This window comes from Triticum urartu, chromosome 5, assembly GCF_003073215.2.
Source record: "Triticum urartu cultivar G1812 chromosome 5, Tu2.1, whole genome shotgun sequence".
Taxonomy (NCBI): domain Eukaryota; kingdom Viridiplantae; phylum Streptophyta; class Magnoliopsida; order Poales; family Poaceae; genus Triticum; species Triticum urartu.
In genome coordinates, this window is record NC_053026.1 from 591,203,937 (window position 1) to 591,224,952 (window position 21,016).

The following is a 21,016-nucleotide window of genomic DNA, read 5'->3' on the forward strand; positions in this document are numbered from 1 at the left end:
TCGCGGGAGGAAAAAAAATAAAACACATTTTTCCTGTTTTCAAGAGGCTCTCACGAAAGCAAATCTGTGACTACAAGAGAAGCAAATCTGTACCTCCCGTGGAAGAAAAAAAGAAGAAAACACGTTTTTTTCGTTTTCAAGAGTCATGATTGTGCCTCTCATGGAAGGAAAATAAAAAAGAAAATATATTTTTTTTCTTTCCGAGAGGCACGACTATGCCTCTCGCGGGAGCAAATCCATGCCTCTCGCGGAAGCAAATTCGTGCCTCTTGTGAGAGAAAAAAAGAAACACGTTTTTTGCACATATCATATTTTTGATTGTTTTGTCCAAAACCTAATTTTTTGGGGGAGAAAACAGAAAAGCCAAAAAAAATATCTAGAAAAACTATCTAAAAACGAAAAACGCGTGCGAAAAAATAAAAAAATATCAAGAGGGAGCGCTCGTTGATTGGACGCTCCCTCTGTTGCCATCCCTAAGGGTTGGTTATAGTCATTGAAAAAAATAGCGCGCTAATAACACGCTATAACGTGTAAAAAATTATCTTGCTAAATAAATTGGTGTGAGCGCTATGACATATGCTAATAGCGTAATTTAAGGGGCGGTCCTATTTTGTATGGCCAACTATTCTTTTTTCCTTTGGTTATAGTACTTCGGTTAGGCATGAATAACACACAGGAATCGCCGGCTGTAGTGCTGTACTCTTGCACTACGTTCAGACTTCAGACACGTACAGTTCGTTTTGTTTTGTTTTTTGTTTTGGAGGAGTACAGTTCGTTAATATACAAAAGTGGTGCTGAATTCTACTCCCTCCGTTTCTAAATACTTGTCTAGAAACAAGTGACTACATACAGAGCAAAATGAGTGAATCTACACTCTAAAACATGTCTACATACATCCGTATGTAGTAGTTATTCAAAATGTTTAGAAAGATAAATATTTAGAAACAGAGGAAGTACTTACTAAAAGTCATGCATGCTGCATGGAGGGCTCTTCAACATATCTGCTTATCGCTTGTCTTGTAAGCATGCTTACAGTTAAGTTCGTGCAGAAACCGCTGGCCGGGCCTATGCTGTACTGTCCCATTACTGCAGGCTCAACAACCTTGCAATTCCAGCTCCGGCGTGTACGCACCGCGGGCATGACGCTAGCTAGTACCCCATCTGTTTCAAAATAGATAGACTTAATTTTGTACTAACTTTAAATTGGGTCATCTATTTTGGAACTGAGGAAGTAGCTAACTTGGACAGTTTAACCAAAGAGTTTGTCTAATTCATATCTAGATGTTTTCTAAGTATGTCACATCTAATCTTCCATAAATAACGTAGCAACAAGGAACGAAAAAAAAGCTGGGATAAAAAAACAGACCACAAACATAGATGTGTCCTAGACAGACCCAGATCCAAACGTTAATTGAACGGGGCTCCGTTTGAAAGAAAAAGAAAAAAGAAACAGGGCATTCTGAGAAGAATAGTGTACAATTGTCACATTACTCTGTTTTAATTAATATCTAGCCATACATATGCGTACCTGTACATGCTTTGCGTGCACTTTTGTTGTTGTTGCGGGGGAGTGTGCACTATGGTTATCCATGCATGCTTACCCACGTCCACGTGCATATGAAGCGCCACAGCAGCACCCTGCTCAGTATACGCACACATACGTACATCATGCATATTCTTGCATGTTTTAACCAGATGTGTACTAGCCAACGTCCAGAGAAGATGGACTTTGGTGTCAGGCTCAGAAACTTTTTGTTGTCTTTTCGGTTTTTGTCATGTCGATCTTATGTGATTTGTACTTTGATTTTTACGATATAAATAAGACACGTATATCATGAAAAAAACAAGCCAGAGATGTTTATAGTATAGTAAGTATACAGACGCACATACGTATCATGTTAAGCAGATCGATACGCACCGGCCCACCACCCATGCATGTACAGCACAGTTCCACGGTACGTGCCCCACGAGGCCACGACCACGAGCTAGCAAGCGAAAACGCGCACGCACGCAATCTCGCCAGCCAAGCCACCTCCCCAACTAACTCCATTACTCCAATCAATCACCCTAGCTAGCTCTGCTAATCACATCGCCACAGCCTCGCAGTACCACACACCACTCTCACTTGTCCGATCGATCCACTGATGATGATCCAACACACATTTCACCGCCTCACCAGTCACCACATGTACTACGCTACTTCTCCATGCGCGTACGTATCTTCTTCTATATATACCCAAGAACCCAGCCACACCACACCACGTCAGTCATCGCTTAGCTCGAGTCGAAGGCGTCGGGCGTCGCACGCACGCACGCACTCAAGAGGAACACACAAAATTCACCAGCCAACTGTGGCAGTGCGGTCGCGATCGGTCGACCAGCAAGCTAGCTAGTTAGCAGGTAGCCATGGCGGCTCGGCGTAGTGGCGCGGTGGTGGCGGCGTTGATGGCCCTGCTGGTCGGGCTCGCGGGCGCGGACTTCGCGGCGGACCGGGCGGAGTGCGCGGACAAGCTCATGGGGCTGGCGACGTGCCTGACGTACGTGCAGCTGGCGGCGACGGCGCGCTCGCCCACGCCGGACTGCTGCTCCGGGTTCCGGCAGGTGCTGGGCGTCAGCAAGAAGTGCCTGTGCGTGCTGGTCAAGGACCGCGACGAGCCCACCCTCGGGATCAAGTTCAACGTCACCCGCGCCATGAACCTCCCCTCCGCCTGCAACATCCCGGCCACCTTCTCCGACTGCCCCAGTACGTACTACTCATGTGGCATGTCCCATCGATCGGCCGGTGCTGCTGCGCCGCCGCCGTGCACACTAAACAAGTTGCTTTTGGGTGCAGAGATCCTCAACATGTCGCCGGACTCCAAGGAGGCCGAGATCTTCAAGCAGTACGGGATCGAGCACGAGGGCAAGAACGCCACCGCCGGCGGCAGCGCCGCCGTCACCGGTATATTATACATACTCCTCTAGCCACTTAACTAGCACATGAGTATATTCTCGGATCGAATACTAGCAAATCATCATTTCTTGGGATCAAATACTAGCAAAATCATCTTTTTTTTTTACGGTGAGCAAAATCATCTCTGTTACTTTTTAAGGAGCGCCTAATCTTCCTCTCCCTTGTGAAACAGCCATATTCTATTCTTCCCCCCTTGTCTTCATCTCGCCACCGCTGTCGTCGACATCTACCCACGCCTCCGACGCTGGCCTAATAACCATCTGCCACGCTGCCGCCGCCGCCGCCCCTCCCTGTCCGCCGTGTCGCCTCCTTCGCCGATCGAGCTGCCGCTTAGACCATCCTTCTAACCCTGCAGCCGTACCCAAACGTGTCAATCTCTGCCTCGATCGGCTCCGCGGGCGACACGCGGCCATCTCTGACTCAGGACTGTGCTTCCTCGTGCCAAAATGGACAGACTGAAGTGAACATTTTCATGCAAACCGTGTTAATTATACACGCCGGAAGAACGTGCACACTACACGGCACACACTATACGCACCACACATGGCATGGGCATGAGCAGCAGCCTCCTTGCGCGAGCGCGACGTGTACGAATGTGACCGCGAGCGCCCACGCAACTCTGCAGTTATGCTGAGAAAGATACTGGCAACAGTGCGCATTCATTTCTAGCCGGAGGTTAGTGGTGGCGGGATCAGTCAATGCCCTGCATGGTATGCATGGCCCGCCTAACACCGTACGTGTCCTGACAGTCGTGTACCCTCCGGCCGGTGTTCGGTGCCTGGTCTTAACTGAACTTTGTGGGTAACCACTAACCATAACTGTACCTAAATCTCCGTTTGAGAAAAAGGGAATCTGTACCTAAATCTGTGGTGCTTTTCAGTACTAGACCGTAGTATCCAGTTCTAAACTGTACGTAAATCTTCCTTCTGCATGGTTAATTAGCATGTCAGTTCAGAACTGTACAACTAACTTTCTCGTACGCCCTTGGCATTCGCTGGTTGCAGGTACCTCCGGCGGGAAGAGCGCCGACGCAGCGGCCGGCGCAGGGAGGCACACGGCGGTGGTCTTCGCCGTCGTCGTCTCGGCGCTGCTCGCCTCCGTCCTTGTTCTCGCATGATGACAGGCTGCAGTGAGGCGAGACAGTCAGCAGGGAGGGAGATCAGAAGTCGGGACACCCAGAGGTGTCTGTATGATTGGGCCTGGCTGCCCAATTTTCAGCCTGGGCCTTAAGTTTGGTCAAGCAGAGGGCCCATTGATTGCCGTGTAGCGAGTGAGTGAGTGAGTGAATTCTAAGACAAGTAGAAGTGTATTGCAGTGAGTGAGTTGCCTGCCTCCCCGGTTCCTGTTTAATCCCTTTCTTGGTCTCTTTTATTTTTCCGAATAGTGAGTTGACCGCCGGATCAGTTGGTGTTGGAAGCTTACATTTGTCCTACCGAAATTTCTCTCCCTTGCCCTTCCATTTTCTGGAGCAAGAGTGTGTAATTAATATGAGTACTTCATATATTTTTAGATGATATGTGTATTTTACAGTGATGTGCTGTTACATGCTCGAATCTGGAAGAATGTCAACTCTTTTATTTCTCATTACAAGAAATGCCCGTTAATGACTGCAGTCAAATAGGTCGTAGATCTATGACCAAAGTTTGGAGAATGATCATTGAGTGCGTGTAGGGTCCAAACCATTGTTCCATCAAGACTAAATTATGTCATCATAATAAACTATTAACACATTAATAAGATCGTAGATTCTTATGGTGGAGGTAACTAGACGACACCTAATCATATTTGCCTACCCGTCGTGTTTAGAGGACACTTTCCACTGTAATTGTATGTAAGTTGCACGTTTTTTAAATTTGTGTAAGTCAATTTTGTGACCGTTGATTCATTTAGCAAGATTTGTATTGTCCTCTTTCCCCTTCTTTTCTTGAGCATCAGAACAGACACAAGCGCTCATATACACACGCATACACTCATCCCTATGAACGCACACACGCACACCCTACCCCTATGAAAGCGTATCGCCGGAAATCCTGAAATAAATCCAGGAATAATGCGAGCACCAGGATTTGAACCTTGGTGGGTTGGGGATATCACTGTCCACCTAACCAACTCAATCACAGGTTGATTCGCATCCTCTTTCCCCTTGTGTTCTTTAGTAAAATTTTGGGCTTAATTTTTCACTTGCCGCTGATCTTCTTGTTGGGCTTGAAGCCTGTTACCCATAGCCTATTTTTATGCATTATTTCTTCTGTATTTTCTTTTGTTGTTAGTTATTTTTTCATTTTCTTTATTGGTATTTTTGGGATGTTTGATGAGTGTAAATGTATACACGTTAGTACTATATAAAATATGTGTGTAGAATATACTAGAGCACGATAATTGCACTATTGTACACTTATTCTTTGCATATTACAAAGAGTGAAATTTCAGCGCGAAGTTGCGTTCAATTTTTTATATATCTTCGAAAAGGGTAAATACCAATCCCACTAATTAATTATTTCTTAGATTATTTATATTAAATTACTTTTATTGGTTTTCCTTCCTTCTTTAAGGCTAATACTAATGCCACTAATTCTTTTATTTCCTTACTAAACTTTTAGGCGAAAAGTACACTATTATATGTTTATTCTTGCATATACAATTTAAAATTAAATTGTGTGCAAATTATGTGCAAATTATTTCTTTATTTTTTAATATATTTTTGATTTTATTTTGTCTTTTTAAAGCATATATCAATGCCATTAATTCATTGTTTCTTTGGAAAAATAATATTTTTATATTTGTGTCTCGAAGTATACATGGAAGTACTTAAAAATTATGTGTAAGTTATACTAGTGTGAAAATTGCACTATTATATGATTATACTTTGCATATTGGAAAAAGTGCAATTTCACTGCAAAGTTGGTGCAAGTGTTTTTTGTCCATTTTCTTTTTGCTTAAAGGTGATGCCAATGACACTAATTCATTTTTCCTTGGAAAACTTTGTTATTTTGGTTTTATTTATTTTTCTCTCATTTTAAAGGATCATTAATTCATTCCTTCTTAGAGAATTGTTTTTTGCAAAAAATCCAATATTATATGCTTATTATTTAATATTATACAAAAACACAATTTATGTGTAAACTGTGTGGAAATTTGTCATTATTTGTTTTATTTTCTTTCTTCATGCTGAGAAATACCAATTTCAGTAATTAATTCTTCTTTACAAAGCTTAAAATTTTTTCTTTATTTTTTTACGTGAGTCTTACGAGGTCAGTTTTTGATACGTTCTAGACCAAGCAATGTAGGCATTTGGTGGGCTTTTGTTTTGTGGTTGCAAAGGGCTCAGTGGATGTGTAAAAGTATCTAATAAGACAAATTTTGGTGCAAGTAGATTTTAGTTCTGCTCCACTCGTTTGTCACAAATTCAACTCACATGGAATTAGAATTCAGGTGACTTACATATAGTCGATACCATACTTTTGTCCTCATGCTTTTTTGGGACATTCACAATTGTGCCCCTAACTCGAGCCCACTTCTCAAATTTACCTCTAAATTTTTGATGTGCTCAAATTTCCCCTAAAAAGCATTTTAGGTCGCAAGAATGCCCTTCCATCTGGTCAAAGTTGGTTGACCAAAACTTTGTAAATTCATAACAAATTTATATAAACTCAGAATAATCCAAAATAAGATATCAAAATGTTCATAAAAAACAACGCCTATATGCACATGTCATTTACGTTCATGCCAAAAGCACTCTTTAAAGCTTTTTAGGGTTCATAACATTAAAAACTATTTAGGAGAATTCAAATAAATGTATGTGTAGGTGATGAACGTAAATGACATGCGTACAGGTGATATTTATGAACATTTTCATATCTTATTTGCATTCGTCCGAGTTCATATGAATTTGTTATGAATTTTCAAAGTTTCGGTCAAACAACTTTGACCAGCTGGATGGGCATCCTCATGACCTAAAATGCTTTTTAGGGGAAAATTTGAGCACATCAAAAAGTTAGGAGTAAATATGAGAGTGTGTGCAAATTAGAGGCATAAATGTAAATGTCCCTTCTTTTTTCTATCATGCAACACTATTTTGAGAATTATTCCCTCCATTTTTTCTTTCAGAGAGTTTATAGAAATAAAATTTTCATGACTAGCAATTGGTTTACCATAATTAGGATATTTCAAAAGTCCAACTAGTGGAGAAGGATAACATATATAACTAGGCAAGAAATAAAACAAACAAATAAGAATTTTGTGTGCAGGCACCTGATTTGGCAGTTGTTGACTCTCCGGCAACGACGCTAAAAATTCTTATGCTACTCACGTAGGAGTTGTTGGATTCTTCGAAGAGGAAAGGTGACGTAGCACAACAACATAAAGTATTTCTCTCAGTTAAGAATCAATGTTTATCGAACCAGTAGGATTCACGAAGCTAACAATGTAAACAACAGCTGCACACAAACACAAACAAATTATTGCACCCAGCTTGGCAAGTGGGTTGTTGATACGTCTCCAACGTATCTATAATTTTTGATTGCTCCATGCTATTATATAATCTGTTTTGGATGTTTATTGGGCTTATTTATGCACTTTTATATTATTTTTGGGACTAACCTATTAACCGGAGGCCCAGCCCAAATTGCTATTTTTTGCCTATTTCAATGTTTCATAGAAAAAGAATATCAAACGGAGTCCAAACGGAATGAAACCTTCGGGAACATGATTTTCTCAACAAACGTGATCCAGTGGACTTGGAGTGGACGTCAAGAAACAATCGATGAGGCCATGAGGCAGGTGGCGCGCCTACCCCCTGGGCGCACGCTCCACCCTCGTGGGCCCCTCGTTGCTCCACCGACCTACTTCTTCCTCCTATATATATACCTACATACCCCGAAAACATCCAGGAGCACCATGAAACCCTATTTCCACCGCCGCAACCTTCTGTACCCAAGAGATCCCATCTTGGGGCCTTTTCCGGAGCTCCGTCGGAGGGGGAAACGATCACGGAGGGCCTCTACATCAACTCCATGGCCTCTCCGGTGATGTGTGAGTAGTTTACCTCAGACCTTCGGGTCCATAGCTAGTAGCTAGATGGCTTATTTTCTCTCTTTGGATCTCAATACAAAGTTCTCCTCGATCTTCTTGGAGATCTATTCGGTGTAACTCTTTTTGCGGTGTGTTTGTCGAGATCCGATGAATTGTGGGTTTATGATCCAGATTATCTATGAGCAATATTTGAATCTTCTCTGAATTCTTTTATGTATGGTTGGTTTATCTTTGCAAGTCTCTTCGAATTATCAGTTTGGTTTGGCCTACTAGATTGATCTTTCTTGCAATGGGATAAGTGCTTAGCTTTGGGTTCAATCTTGTGGTGTCCTTTCCCAGTGACATTAGGGGCAGCAAGGCACGTATTGTATTGTTGCCATCGAGGATAAAAAGATGGGGTTTATATCATATTGCATGAGTTTATCCCTCTACATCATCTCATCTTGCTTAAGGCGTTACTCTGTTCTTATGAACTTAATACTCTAGATGCATGCTAGATAGCGGTCGATGTGTGGAGTAATAGTAGTAGATGCAGGCAGGAGTTGGTCTACTTGTCACGGACGTGATGCCTATATACATGATCATAGCTAGATATTCTCATAATTATTTGCTTTTCTATCAATTGCTCGACAGTAATTTGTTCACCCACCGTAATACTTATGCTATCTTGAGAGAAGCCACTAGTGAAACCTATGGCCCCCGGGTCTATTCTCCATCATACAAGTTTCCAATCTATTTTATTTTGCAATCTTTACTTTCAATCTATATCATAAAAATACCAAAAATATTTATCTTATTATTATCATCTCTATCAGATCTCACTCTTGCAAGTGCCCGTGAATGGATTGACAACCCCTTTATTGCGTTGGTTGCGAGGTTCTTATTTGTTTGTGTAGGTACGAGGTGACTCGCGCATGGTCTCCTACTGGATTGATACCTTGGTTTTCAAAAACTGAGGGATATACTTACGTTGCTTTACTGCATCACCCTTTCCTCTTCAAGGTAAAACCAACGCAGTGCTCAAGAGGTAGCAATAAGGATTTCTGGCGCCGTTGCCGGGGAGATCTATGCCAAGTCAAGACATACCAAGTACCCATCACAACTCTTATCCTCCGCATTACATTATTTGCCATTTGCCTCTCGTTTTCCTCTCCCCCACTTCACCCTTGCCATTTTATTCGCCCTCTCTTTTCCGTTCGCTTTATCTTTGCTTGTTTGCTTGTGTGTTAGATCGCTTGCTTCGTCGTTATGGCTAGTCCTTTATATATTCCTTTATCTCCCGAGAATGAGGTCCTTAATTTTGAACAAAGGGAGGGAGAAAATCTAAAAGATGCTTGGTTCAGAATTTGCAATGCACAAAATAAATCTACTAGGAAGCAATCTACTTCCGTTCTTCTTCGCAATTTTTATGTAGGCATCACTCCTTGGAATAGATATATTCTTGAAACCATTACCAGAGGAAATTTCTTGGGTAGCCATACTTTTGATTCTTATAATGCTATGATAGATTTGTTTGGCCCACCACCTCTTTTGGTTAATGGAACTATTTTAACTTTGGAACATGTGATGAAACGGCTTGAAATTATTGAAAATAAAGTTGCCACCATAGAGTTAATTGAAAATTTGGATAAAAATATCCATAACCAAATTACCCAATACGGATCTAAGGTAGGAGTTGCTCTTAATTTTTTTAAAGAAAAGGGACCTTTGGTTAATGAAAAGATAGATCAAGATTCCACTAGAATTGATAAAATTGAGGATATTATTACCAACCTAGGGTCTGCCTTTTCTTCTGTGAAAAACACTCCTTCTAATGCTAAGATTGCCAAATTGATGTATGTTCCTAAAAATAAGGGTGAAAGTACTAGTAAGGGAAATGCGGACCTCAAATCCGTAAGTGTTCACCCCAACTTTGTCACTATCCTTAAGGAACCTTTTGCTACAAATGATTTTCTTAATTTCGTGCCTAGGAGTTTGATAATCAATAAAAATAAAGAAACTCCTAGGATTTATAGGTGTCTTATTGAAGAATTGCCTACCAAAGATGGCAATACCTAGATCTATCCTCGCTTTTATGCCTAGGGGCGTTAAACGATAGCGCTTGTTGGGAGGCAACCCAATTTTATTTTTATTCCTGTTTAGTAATAAATAATTTATCTAGCCTTTGTTTTGGTTGTGTTTTTTGTGTTTAATTAGTGTTTGTGCCAAGTAGAACCGTTCGGAAGACTTAGGGAAAGTCCATGCGATCTTGCTGTAAAAAACAGAAACTTTAGCGCTCACGAGAATTGCTGCCATTTTTTATTAGAGAGTGATATTTAGTTAATTCTTTTTGAAGATTATTAATAGATAAATTCCTCACATCCAGCAATTTATTTTAGAATTTTTGGGGTTCTATAAGTTTGCGTTAGTTACAGATTACTACAGACTGTTCTGTTTTTCGTGTGTTGTTTGCTTATTTTGATGAATCTATGGCTAGTAATAGAGTTTATAAACCATAGAGAAGTTGGAATACAGTAGGTTTAACACCAATATATATAACGAATGAGTTCAATATAGTACCTTGAAGTGGTGTTTTCTTTTCTTTCGCTAACGGAGCTCACAATCTTTTCTTTCGCTAACGGAGCTCACAAGATTTTCTATTTGAGTTTTGTGTTGTGAAGTTTTCAAGTTTGGGGTAAAGATTTGACGGATTATGGAACAAGGAGTGGCAAGAGACTAAGCTTGGGGATGCCCAAGGCACCCCAAGGTAAATACAAGGACACCAAAAAGCCTAAGCTTGGGGATGCCCCGGAAGGTATCCCCTCTTTTGTCTTCGTCTATCGGTAACTTTACTTGGATCTATATTTTTATTCACCACATGATATGTGTTTTGCTTGGAGCGTCTTGTATGATTTGAGTCTTTGCCTTTTAGTTTACCACAATAATCCTTGCTGTACACACCTTTTGGGAGAGACACACATGAATTGGAATTTATTAGAATACTCTATGTGCTTCACTTATATCTTTTGAGCTATATAGTTTTTGCTCTAATGCTTCACTTATATCTTTTAGAGCACGGTGGTGGTTTCATTTTATAGAAATAATTGATCTCTCATGCTTCACTTATATTATTTTGAGAGTCCTTTAGAACAACATGGAAATTTTCTTTTAGGAATAATAAAAACTTTCATATAAGTGCATTGAATACTAAGAGAAGTTTGATACTTGAGATTGTTTTGAGATATGGAGATAGTGATATTAGTGCTAGTTGAGTAGTTGTGAATTTGAGAAATACTTGTGTTGAAGTTTGCAAGTCCCGTAGCATGCACGTATGGTAAACGTTATGTGTAACAAATTTGAAACATGAGGTGTTATTTGATTGTCTCCTTATGAGTGGCGGTCGGGGACGAGCGATGGTCTTTTCCTACCAATCTATCCCCCTAGGAGCATGCGCGTAGTATTGGTTTTTGATGACTTGTAGATTTTTGCAATAAGTATGTGAGTTCTTTATGACTAATGTTGAGTCCATGGATTATACGCACTCTCACCCTTCTCATTGCTAGCCTCTTCGGTACCGTGCATTGCCCTTTCTCACTGAGAGTTGGTGCAAACTTCGCCGGTGCATCCAAATCCCGTGATATGATACGCTCTATCACATAAACCTCCTTATATCTTCCTCAAAACAGCCACCATACCTACCTATTATGGCATTTCCATAGCCATTCCGAGATATATTGCCATGCAACTTTCCACCGTTCCGTTTATTATGACACGCATCATCATTGTCATATTGCCTTGCATGATCATGTAGTTAACATTGTATTTGTGGCAAAGCCACTGTTCATAATTCCTTCATACATGTCACTCATGAGTTATTGCACATCCCGGTATACCGCCGGAGGCATTCATATAGAGTCATATCTTGTTCTAGTATCGAGTTGTAAATAAATAGAAGTGTGATGATCATCATTAATAGAGCATTGTCCCATAAAAAAGGAAAAAAAGAAGAGAAAGGCCAAAAAAAGGAAGGCCCAAAATAAAAATAAAAATAAAAAGGGGCAATGCTACTATCCTTTTTTCCACACTTGTGCTTCAAAGTAGCACCATGATCTTTATGATAGAGAGTCTCTTGTTTTGTCACTTCCATATACTAGTGGGATTTTTTCATTATAGAACTTGGCTTGTATATTGCAACAATGGGCCTCCTCAAGTGCCCTAGGTCTTTGTGAGCAAGCAAGTTGGATGCACACCCACTTAGTTTCTTTTGTTGAGCTTTCATACATTTATAACTCTAGTGCATCTGTTGCATGTCAATCCCTACTCCTTGCATTGACATCAATTGATGGGCATCTCCCCAGCCCATTGATTAGCCGCGTCGATGTGAGACTTTCTCCTTTTTTGTCTTCTCCACATAACCCCCTTCATTATATTCTATTCCACCCATAGTGCTATATCCATGGCTCACGCTCATGTATTACGTGAAAGTTGAAAAAAGTTTGAGATTACTAAAGTATGAAACAACTCCTTGGCTTGTCATCAGGGTTGTGCATGATGAGAGCATTCTTGTGTGACGAAAATGGAGCATGGCCAAACTATACGATTTTGCAGGGATGAACTTTCTTTAGCCATGTTATTTTGAGAAGACATGATTGCTTAGTTAGTATGCTTGGAGTGTTATTATTTTTATTTGAATCTTTCGGATCTGAACATTCATGCCACAATAAAGAAAATTACATTGAGAAATATGTTAGGAAGCATTCCACATCAAAAATTCTGTTTTTATCATTTACCTACTCGAGGACGAGCAGGAATTAAGCTTGGGGATGCTTGATACGTCTCCAACGTATCTATAATTTTTGATTGCTCCATGCTATTATATTATCTGTTTTGGATGTTTATTGGGCTTATTTACACTTTTATATTATTTTTGGGACTAACCTATTAACCGGAGGCCCAGCCCAAATTGCTATTTTTTTGCCTATTTCAGTGTTTCATAGAAAAGGAATATCAAACGGAGTCCAAACGGAATGAAACCTTCGGGAATGATTTCTCAACAAACGTGATCCAGGGACTTGGAGTGGACGTCAAGAAACAATCGAGGAGGCCACGAGGCAGGGGGCGCGCCTACCCCCTGGGCGCGCCTCCACCCTCGTGGGCCCCTCGTTGCTCCACCGACCTACTTCTTCCTCCTATATATATCCTACATACCCCGAAAACATCCAGGAGCACCACGAAACCCTATTTCCACCGCCGCAACCTTCTGTACCCAAGAGATCCCATCTTGGGGCCTTTTCCGGAGCTCCGTCGAGGGGGCATTGATCACGGAGGGCCTCTACATCAACTCCATGGCCTCCCGGTGATGTGTGAGTAGTTTACCTCAGACCTTCGGGTCCATAGCTAGTAGCTAGATGGCTTCTTCTCTCTCTTTGGATCTCAATACAAAGTTCTCCTCGATCTTCTTGGAGATCTATTCGATGTACTCTTTTTGCGGTGTGTTTGTCGAGATCCGATGAATTGTGGGTTTATGATCAAGTTATCTATGAACAATATTTGAATCTTCTCTGAATTCTTTTATGTATGATTGGTTTATCTTTGCAAGTCTCTTCGAATTATCAGTTTGGTTTGGCCTACTAGATTGATCTTTCTTGCAATGGGAGAAGTGCTTAGCTTTGGGTTCAATCTTGCGGTGCTCGATACCAGTGACAGAAAGGGAAACGACACGTATTGTATTGTTGCCATCGAGGGATAAAAAGATGGGGTTTATATCATATTGCATGAGTTTATCCCTCTACATCATGTCATCTTGCTTAAGGCGTTACTCTGTTCTTATGAACTTAATACTCTAGATGCATGCTGGATAGCGGTCGATGTGTGGAGTAATAGTAGTAGATGCAGGCAGGAGTCGGTCTACTTGTCACGGACGTGATGCCTATATACATGATCATACCTAGATATTCTCATAATTATTCACTTTTCTATCAATTGCTCGACAGTAATTTGTTCACCCACCGTAATACTTATGCTATCTTGAAAGAAGCCACTAGTGAAACCTATGGCCCCTGGGTCTATTCTCCATCATACAAGTTTCCAATCTATTTTATTTTGCAATCTTTACTTTCAATCTATATCATAAAAATACCAAAAATATTTATCTTATTATTATCATCTCTATCAGATCTCACTCTTGCAAGTGGCCTTGAAGATATTGACAACCCCTTTATCACGTTGGTTGCAAGGTTCTTATTTGTTTGTGTAGGTACGAGGTGACTCGCGCGTGGTCTCCTACTGGGTTGATACCTTGGTTCTCAAAAACTGAGGGAAATACTTACGTTGCTTTACTGCATCACCTTTCCTCTTCAAGGGAAAACCAACGCAGTGCTCAAGAGGTAGCAGTTGTCAGTCCCCTTGTCTTGCCAGTTACAGGATTAAAAGCAAATTTACAGTGATAATGGTGAACAACAAAAAGGAGAAGGAAAATAAGAGTAAATTGCAAGGGCTTTGTATTAATGGAGAATGGACTTGGAAGCCATAGGTTCACTAGTGGCATCTCTCTCGAAAGCAGGGAGTGGCATGGTAGATAAACTAATGTTGGGCAATTTACTGAATAGCACAAATTATAACTATGATCATTGATGGCATAATGTCCTATATGCATTACGTCCATGATAAGTTGACCATTCATCTTACTGATGTCTACTACTATTTCTCCATTCCAAGAACGCTATCTATCATGCATCTCGAAGTATTAATTTTACAAGAAATAGAGTAATGCAATAAGCAAGATGACATAATGTAGACAAGATCAAATCTATTAATAATATTGAGCCCCATCATTTTATCCTTAGTGGAAATAATACAAAGTCGTGTCTTATCCCTTTTTGTCTCTGGTATACAGGAATTACTGCCACATTGATCCCACTACAAAGCACCTCTGCCACTAAAGATAAATCAATCATACTTGGCCAAAGTAGATGGATAGACCGTAGAGAAATACAAAGCTATTTAATTATGCAGCAAAGAAACTTCAAGGGATTTAGTATAAATCAATGAAAAATGTGATCATAAATCCTCAATTCATTGGATCCTAACAAACACACCACATGAACTACATCAAATTGATTTCAATCGAGAACAAGATATGGAAGATCCAAAAAAGAGAGAGAAAGCCATTTAACTACTACTATAGTCCTGTAGGACCTGAAGGAACTACTCAAACATCATCATGGGGGTAGCAAGGTTGTTGAAGATGGCCACCCTAACGGCTTCCCCTCCGGCAGAGCTCCAGAACAAGGCTCTAGATGAGATCACTTTAGAATAGAGGCTTGCGGCAGTGATAAAAATGTTGCTGGTCTCACTCTGAGGGTTTTGGAACATATGTGAATTTATAGGCTAGGAATTAGGGCAAACAGAGAAGCTGAGGCCCCACAAGCCTGCAGGGTATGACCTACCCCCAGGTAGTGTCCCTTGGGCTTGTGGGCACCTGGTCCATCTTCTAGTCTCCTCCTGAAGCTTCTAGGGTTTATTATCATCAAAATTTCATCATGTTTGGACCTTTGTAGGTATCGATTTTCTGTAAAACCAAAAACAAGTAGAAAACAACAAGTAGCATTGGGCAATGGATTAATATGTTAGTCTAGAAAAATAATATAATATGATGCAAAATGATGGCTAAAGTATGTAAGATTGATAATATAATAGCATGAAACAATAAAAAAATATAGATATATCAAAGACGTATCGACCGCTTGTCAATTCCTTTTGTTCCTTGTTGGTTTCAGAACTCTTACTTATCGAAAGGGCTAAGATTGACCCCTATACTTGTGGGTCATCAGTCGGTCAGTGATGCATAAATCTGGCTGCAAGCTATGGGCTGTACTGCTAGTAGCAGTGCAACCCCAACTTCACAACAATACAAAACACAATAGAACATCACATACAAATATTTTCAACACTCCATCTCGTATGCACATATACAAAATGTTTTACGTTGCATTTCATAGGATACCCATGCATTTAAACTGGGTAGCCTCACATACAGAAGTGTGAATTGGTACCTTGTGATGCTTCAGTTGAAGGAAATATGCCCTAGAGGCAATAATAAAGTTATTATTTATTTCCTTATTTCATGATAAATGTTTATTATTCATGCTAGAATTGTATTAACCGGAAACATAATACATGTGTGAATACATAGACAAACAGAGTGTCACTAGTATGCCTCTACTTGACTAGCTCGTTAATCAAAGATGGTTATGTTTCCTAACCATAGACAAAGAGGTTGTTATTTGATTAACGAGGTCACATCATTAGTTGAATGATCTGATTGACATGACCCATTCCATTAGCTTAGCACCCGATCGTTTAGTATGTTGCTATTGCTTTCTTCATGACTTATACATGTTCCTATGACTATGAGATTATGCAACTCCCGTTTGCCGAAGGAACACTTTGGGTGCTACCAAACGTCACAACGTAACTGGGTGATTATAAAGGAGCATTACAGGTGTCTCCAAAGGTAGATGTTGGGTTGGCGTATTTCGAGATTAGGATTTGTCACTCCGATTGTCGGAGAGGTATCTCTGGGCCCTCTCGGTAATACACATCACATAAGCCTTGCAAGCATTACAACTAATATGTTAGTTGTGAGATGATGTATTACGGAACGAGTAAAGAGACTTGCCGGTAACGAGATTGAACTAGGTATTGGATACCGACGATCGAATCTCGGGCAAGTAACATACCGATGACAAAGGGAACAACGTATGTTGTTATGCGGTCTGACCGATAAAAGATCTTCGTAGAATATGTAGGAGCCAATATGAGCATCCAGGTTCCGCTATTGGTTATTGACCGGAGACGTGTCTCGGTCATGTCTACATTGTTCTCGAACCCGTAGGGTCCGCACGCTTAAGGTTACGATGACAGTTATATTATGAGTTCATGCATTTTGATGTACCGAAGTTGTTCGGAGTCCCGGATGTGATCACGGACATGACGAGGAGTCTCGAAATGGTCGAGACGTAAAGATTGATATATTGGAAGCCTATGTTTGGATATCGGAAGTGTTCCGGGTGAAATCGGGATTTTACCGGGTTACCGGGAGGTTATCGGAACCTCCCGGGAGCCATATGGGCCTTCATGGGCCTTAGTGGAAAGGAGAAAGGGGTAGCCCAAGGTGGCTGCGCACCTCCCCCTCCCCTAGTCCTATTAGGACTAGGAGAAGGTGGCCGGCCCCCTCTCTCTCTCCCCCCTTGGGAATCCTAGTTGGAATAGGATTGGGGGGGGAGTCCTACTCCCGGAAGGAGTAGGACTCCTCCTGCGCCCTCCTCCTGGCCGGCGCCCCCTCCCCCTTGGCTCCTTTATATACTGAGGCAGAGGCACCCCAGAAACACACAAGTTGATCCACGTGATCTATTCCTTAGCCGTGTGCGGTGCCCCCTGCACCATATTCCTCGATAATACTGTAGCGGAGTTTAGGCGAAGCCCTGCTGCTGTAGTTCATCAAGATCGTCACCACGCCGTCGTGCTGACGGAACTCTTCCCCGACACTTTGCTGGATCGGAGTCCGGGGATCGTTATCGAGCTGAATGTGTGCTCGAACTCGGAGGTTCCGTAGTTTCGGTGCTTGATCGGTTGGATCGTGAAGACGTACGACTACTTCCTCTACGTCGTGTCAGCGCTTCCGCAGTCAGTCTGCGGTGGGTACGTAGACAACACTCTCCCCTCTCGTTGCTATGCATCACATGATCTTGCGTGTGCGTAGGAAAATTTTGAAATTACTACGTTCCCCAACAGTGGCATCCGAGCCTAGGTTATTTTATGTTGATGTTATATGCACGAGTAGAACACAAGTGAGTTGTGGGCGATATAAGTCATACTGCCTTCCAGCATGTCATACTTTGGTTCGGCGGCATTGTTGGACGAGACGACCCGGACCAACCTTACGCGTACGCTTACGCGAGACCGGTTCCCTCGACGTGCTTTGCACATAGATGGTCTGCGGGCGACTGTCTCTCCAACTTTAGTTGAACCGAGTGTGGCTACGCCCGGTCCTTGCGAAGGTTAAAACGGAGTCTATTTGACAAACTATCGTTGTGGTTTTGATGCGTAGGTGAGATTGGTTCTTACTTAAGCCCATAGCAGCCACGTAAAACTTGCAACAACAAAGTAGAGGAAGTCTAACTTGTTTTTGCAGGGCATGTTGTGATGTGATATGGTCAAGGCATGATGCTGAATTTTATTGTATGAGATGATCATGTTTTGTAACCGAGTTATCGGCAACTGGCAGGAGCCATATGGTTGTCGCTTTATTGTATGCAATGCAATCGCGATGTAATGCTTTACTTTATTACTAAATAGTAGTGATAGTCGTGGAAGCATAAGATTGGCGAGACGACAACGATGCTACGATGGAGATCAAGGTGTCGCGCCGGTGACGATGGTGATCATGATGGTGCTTCGGAGATGGAGATCACAAGCACAAGATGATGATGGCCATATCATATCACTTAAATTGATTGCATGTGATGTTTATCTTTTTATGCATCTTATCTTGCTTTGATTGATGGTAGCATTATAAGATGATCTCTCACTAAATTATCAAGAAGTGTTCTCCCCGAGTATGCACCGTTGCCAAAGTTCGTCGTGCCCAGACACCACGTGATGATCGGGTGTGATAAGCTCTACGTCCATCTACAACGGGTGCAAGCCAGTTTTTGCACAAGCAGAATACTCAGGTTAAACTTGACGAGCCTAGCATATGCAGATATGGCCTCGGAACACGGAGACTGAAAGGTCGAGCGTGAATCATATTGTAGATATGATCAACATAAACGATGTTCAACATTGAAAACTACTCCATCTCACGTGATGATCGGTTATGGTTTAGTTGATTTGGATCATGTAATCACTTAGAAGATTAGAGGGATGTCTATCTAAGTGGGAGTTCTTTAGTAATATGATTAATTGAACTTAAATTTATCATGAACTTAGTCCCTGATAGTATCTTGCTTGTTTATGTTGATTGTAGATAGATGGCTCGTGCTGTTGTTCCGTTGAATTTTAATGCGTTCCTTGAGAAAGCAAAGTTGAAAGATGATGGTAGCAATTACACGGACTGGGTCCGTAACTTGAGGATTATCCTCATTGCTACTCAGAAGAATTACGTCCTGGAAGCACCGCTGGGTGCCAGGCCTGCTGCTGGAGCAACACCAGATGTTATGAACGTCTGGCAGAGCAAAGCTGATGACTACTCGATAGTTCAGTGTGCCATGCTTTACGGCTTAGAATCGGGACTTCAACGACGTTTTGAACGTCATGGAGCATATGAGATGTTCCAGGAGTTGAAATTAACTTTTCAAGCAAATGCCCGAATTGAGAGATATGAAGTCTCCAATAAGTTCTATAGCTGCAAGATGGAGGAGAACAGTTCTGTCAGTGAGCATGTACTCAAAATGTCTGGGTATAATAATCACTTGATTCAATTGGGAGTTAATCTTCCGGATGATTGCGTCATTGACAGAATTCTCCAATCACTGCCACCAAGCTACAAGAGCTTCGTGATGAACTATAATATGCAAGGGATGAACAAGACTATTCCCGATCTCTTCGCAATGCTGAAAGCTGCGGAGGTAGAAATCAAGAAGGAGCATCAAGTGTTGATGGTTAACAAGACCACTAGTTTCAAGAAAAAGGGCAAAGGGAAGAGGAAGGGGAACTTCAAGAAGAACGGCAAGCAAGTTGCTGCTCAGGAGAAGAAACCCAAGTCTGGACCTAAGCCTGAAACTGAGTGCTTCTACTGCAAGCAGACTGGTCACCGGAAGCGGAACTGCCCCAAGTATTTGGCGGATAAGAAGGATGGCAAGGTGAACAAAGGTATATGTGATATACATGTTATTGATGTGTACCTTACTAGAGCTCGCAGTAGCACCTTGGTATTTGATACTGGTTCTGTTGCTAATATTTGCAACTCGAAACAGGGACTACGGAATAAGCGAGCACTGGCAAAGGACGAGGTGACGATGCGCGTGGGAAACGGTTCCAAAGTCGATGTGATCGTGGTCGGCACGCTACCTCTACATCTACCTTCGGGATTAATATTAGACCTAAATAATTGTTATTTGGTGCCAGCGTTGAGCATGAACATTATATCTGGATCTTGTTTAATGCGAGACGGTTATTCATTTAAATCAGAGAATAATGGTTGTTCTATTTATATGAGTAATATCTTTTATGGTCATGCACCCTTGAAGAGTGGTCTATTTTTATTGAATCTCGATAGTAGTAATACACATATTCATAATGTTGAAGCCAAAAGATGCAGAGTTGATAATGAAAGTGCAACTTATTTATGGCACTGTCGTTTAGGTTATATCGGTGTAAAGCGCATGAAGAAACTCCATACTGATGGACTTTTGGAACCACTTGATTATGAATCACTTGGTACTTGCGAACCGTGCCTCATGGGCAAGATGACTAAAACACCGTTCTCCGGTACTATGGAGAGAGCAACAGATTTGTTGGAAATCATACATACTGATGTATGTTGTCCGATGAATATTGAGGCTCGTGGCGGATATCGTTATTTTCTCACCTTCACAGATGATTTAAGCAGATATGGATATATCTACTTAATGAAACATAAGTCTGAAACATTTGAAAAGTTCAAAGAATTTCAGAGTGAAGTTGAAAATCATCGTAACAAGAAAATAAAGTTTCTACGATCTGATCGTGGAGGAGAATATTTGAGTTACGAGTTTGGTGTACATTTGAAAAACTGTGGAATAGTTTCGCAACTCACGCCACCCGGAACACCACAGCGTAATGGTGTGTCCGAACGTCGTAGTCGTACTTTACTAGATATGGTGCGATCTATGATGTCTCTTACTGATTTACCGCTATCGTTTTGGGGTTATGCTCTAGAGACGGCTGCATTCACGTTAAATAGGGCACCATCAAAATCCGTTGAGACAACGCCTTATGAACTGTGGTTTGGCAAGAAACCAAAGTTGTCGTTTCTTAAAGTTTGGGGCTGCGATGCTTATGTGAAAAAGCT

At 41.5% G+C, this 21,016-nt stretch overlaps 1 protein-coding gene across 1 annotated transcript; it reads left to right on the top strand.

The window, feature by feature from the left end:
- The first annotated feature begins 2,247 nt into the window (after window positions 1-2,247).
- Window positions 2,248-4,461, top strand: LOC125511030 (non-specific lipid transfer protein GPI-anchored 14-like). The gene is made up of 3 exons (XM_048676313.1): window positions 2,248-2,742; window positions 2,833-2,940; window positions 3,957-4,461. The coding sequence occupies exons 1-3, from the start codon at window positions 2,406-2,408 to the stop codon at window positions 4,067-4,069; spliced, it is 558 nt and encodes a 185-aa protein (XP_048532270.1). The 5' UTR covers window positions 2,248-2,405; the 3' UTR covers window positions 4,070-4,461.
- The last annotated feature ends 16,555 nt before the right edge of the window (window positions 4,462-21,016 follow it).

What these genes read in the sequence shown, in the direction of transcription:
- LOC125511030 (XM_048676313.1), top strand. Translation starts at nt 2,406, where the DNA reads ATGGCGGCTCGGCGTAGTGGCGCGGTGGTGGCGGCGTTGATGGCCCTG. An exon ending in CACCTTCTCCGACTGCCCCA is followed by an intron (nt 2,743 to 2,832) that starts GTACGTACTACT and finishes TTTTGGGTGCAG; the next exon opens with AGATCCTCAACATGTCGCCG. An exon ending in CGGCAGCGCCGCCGTCACCG is followed by an intron (nt 2,941 to 3,956) that starts GTATATTATACA and finishes CGCTGGTTGCAG; the next exon opens with GTACCTCCGGCGGGAAGAGC.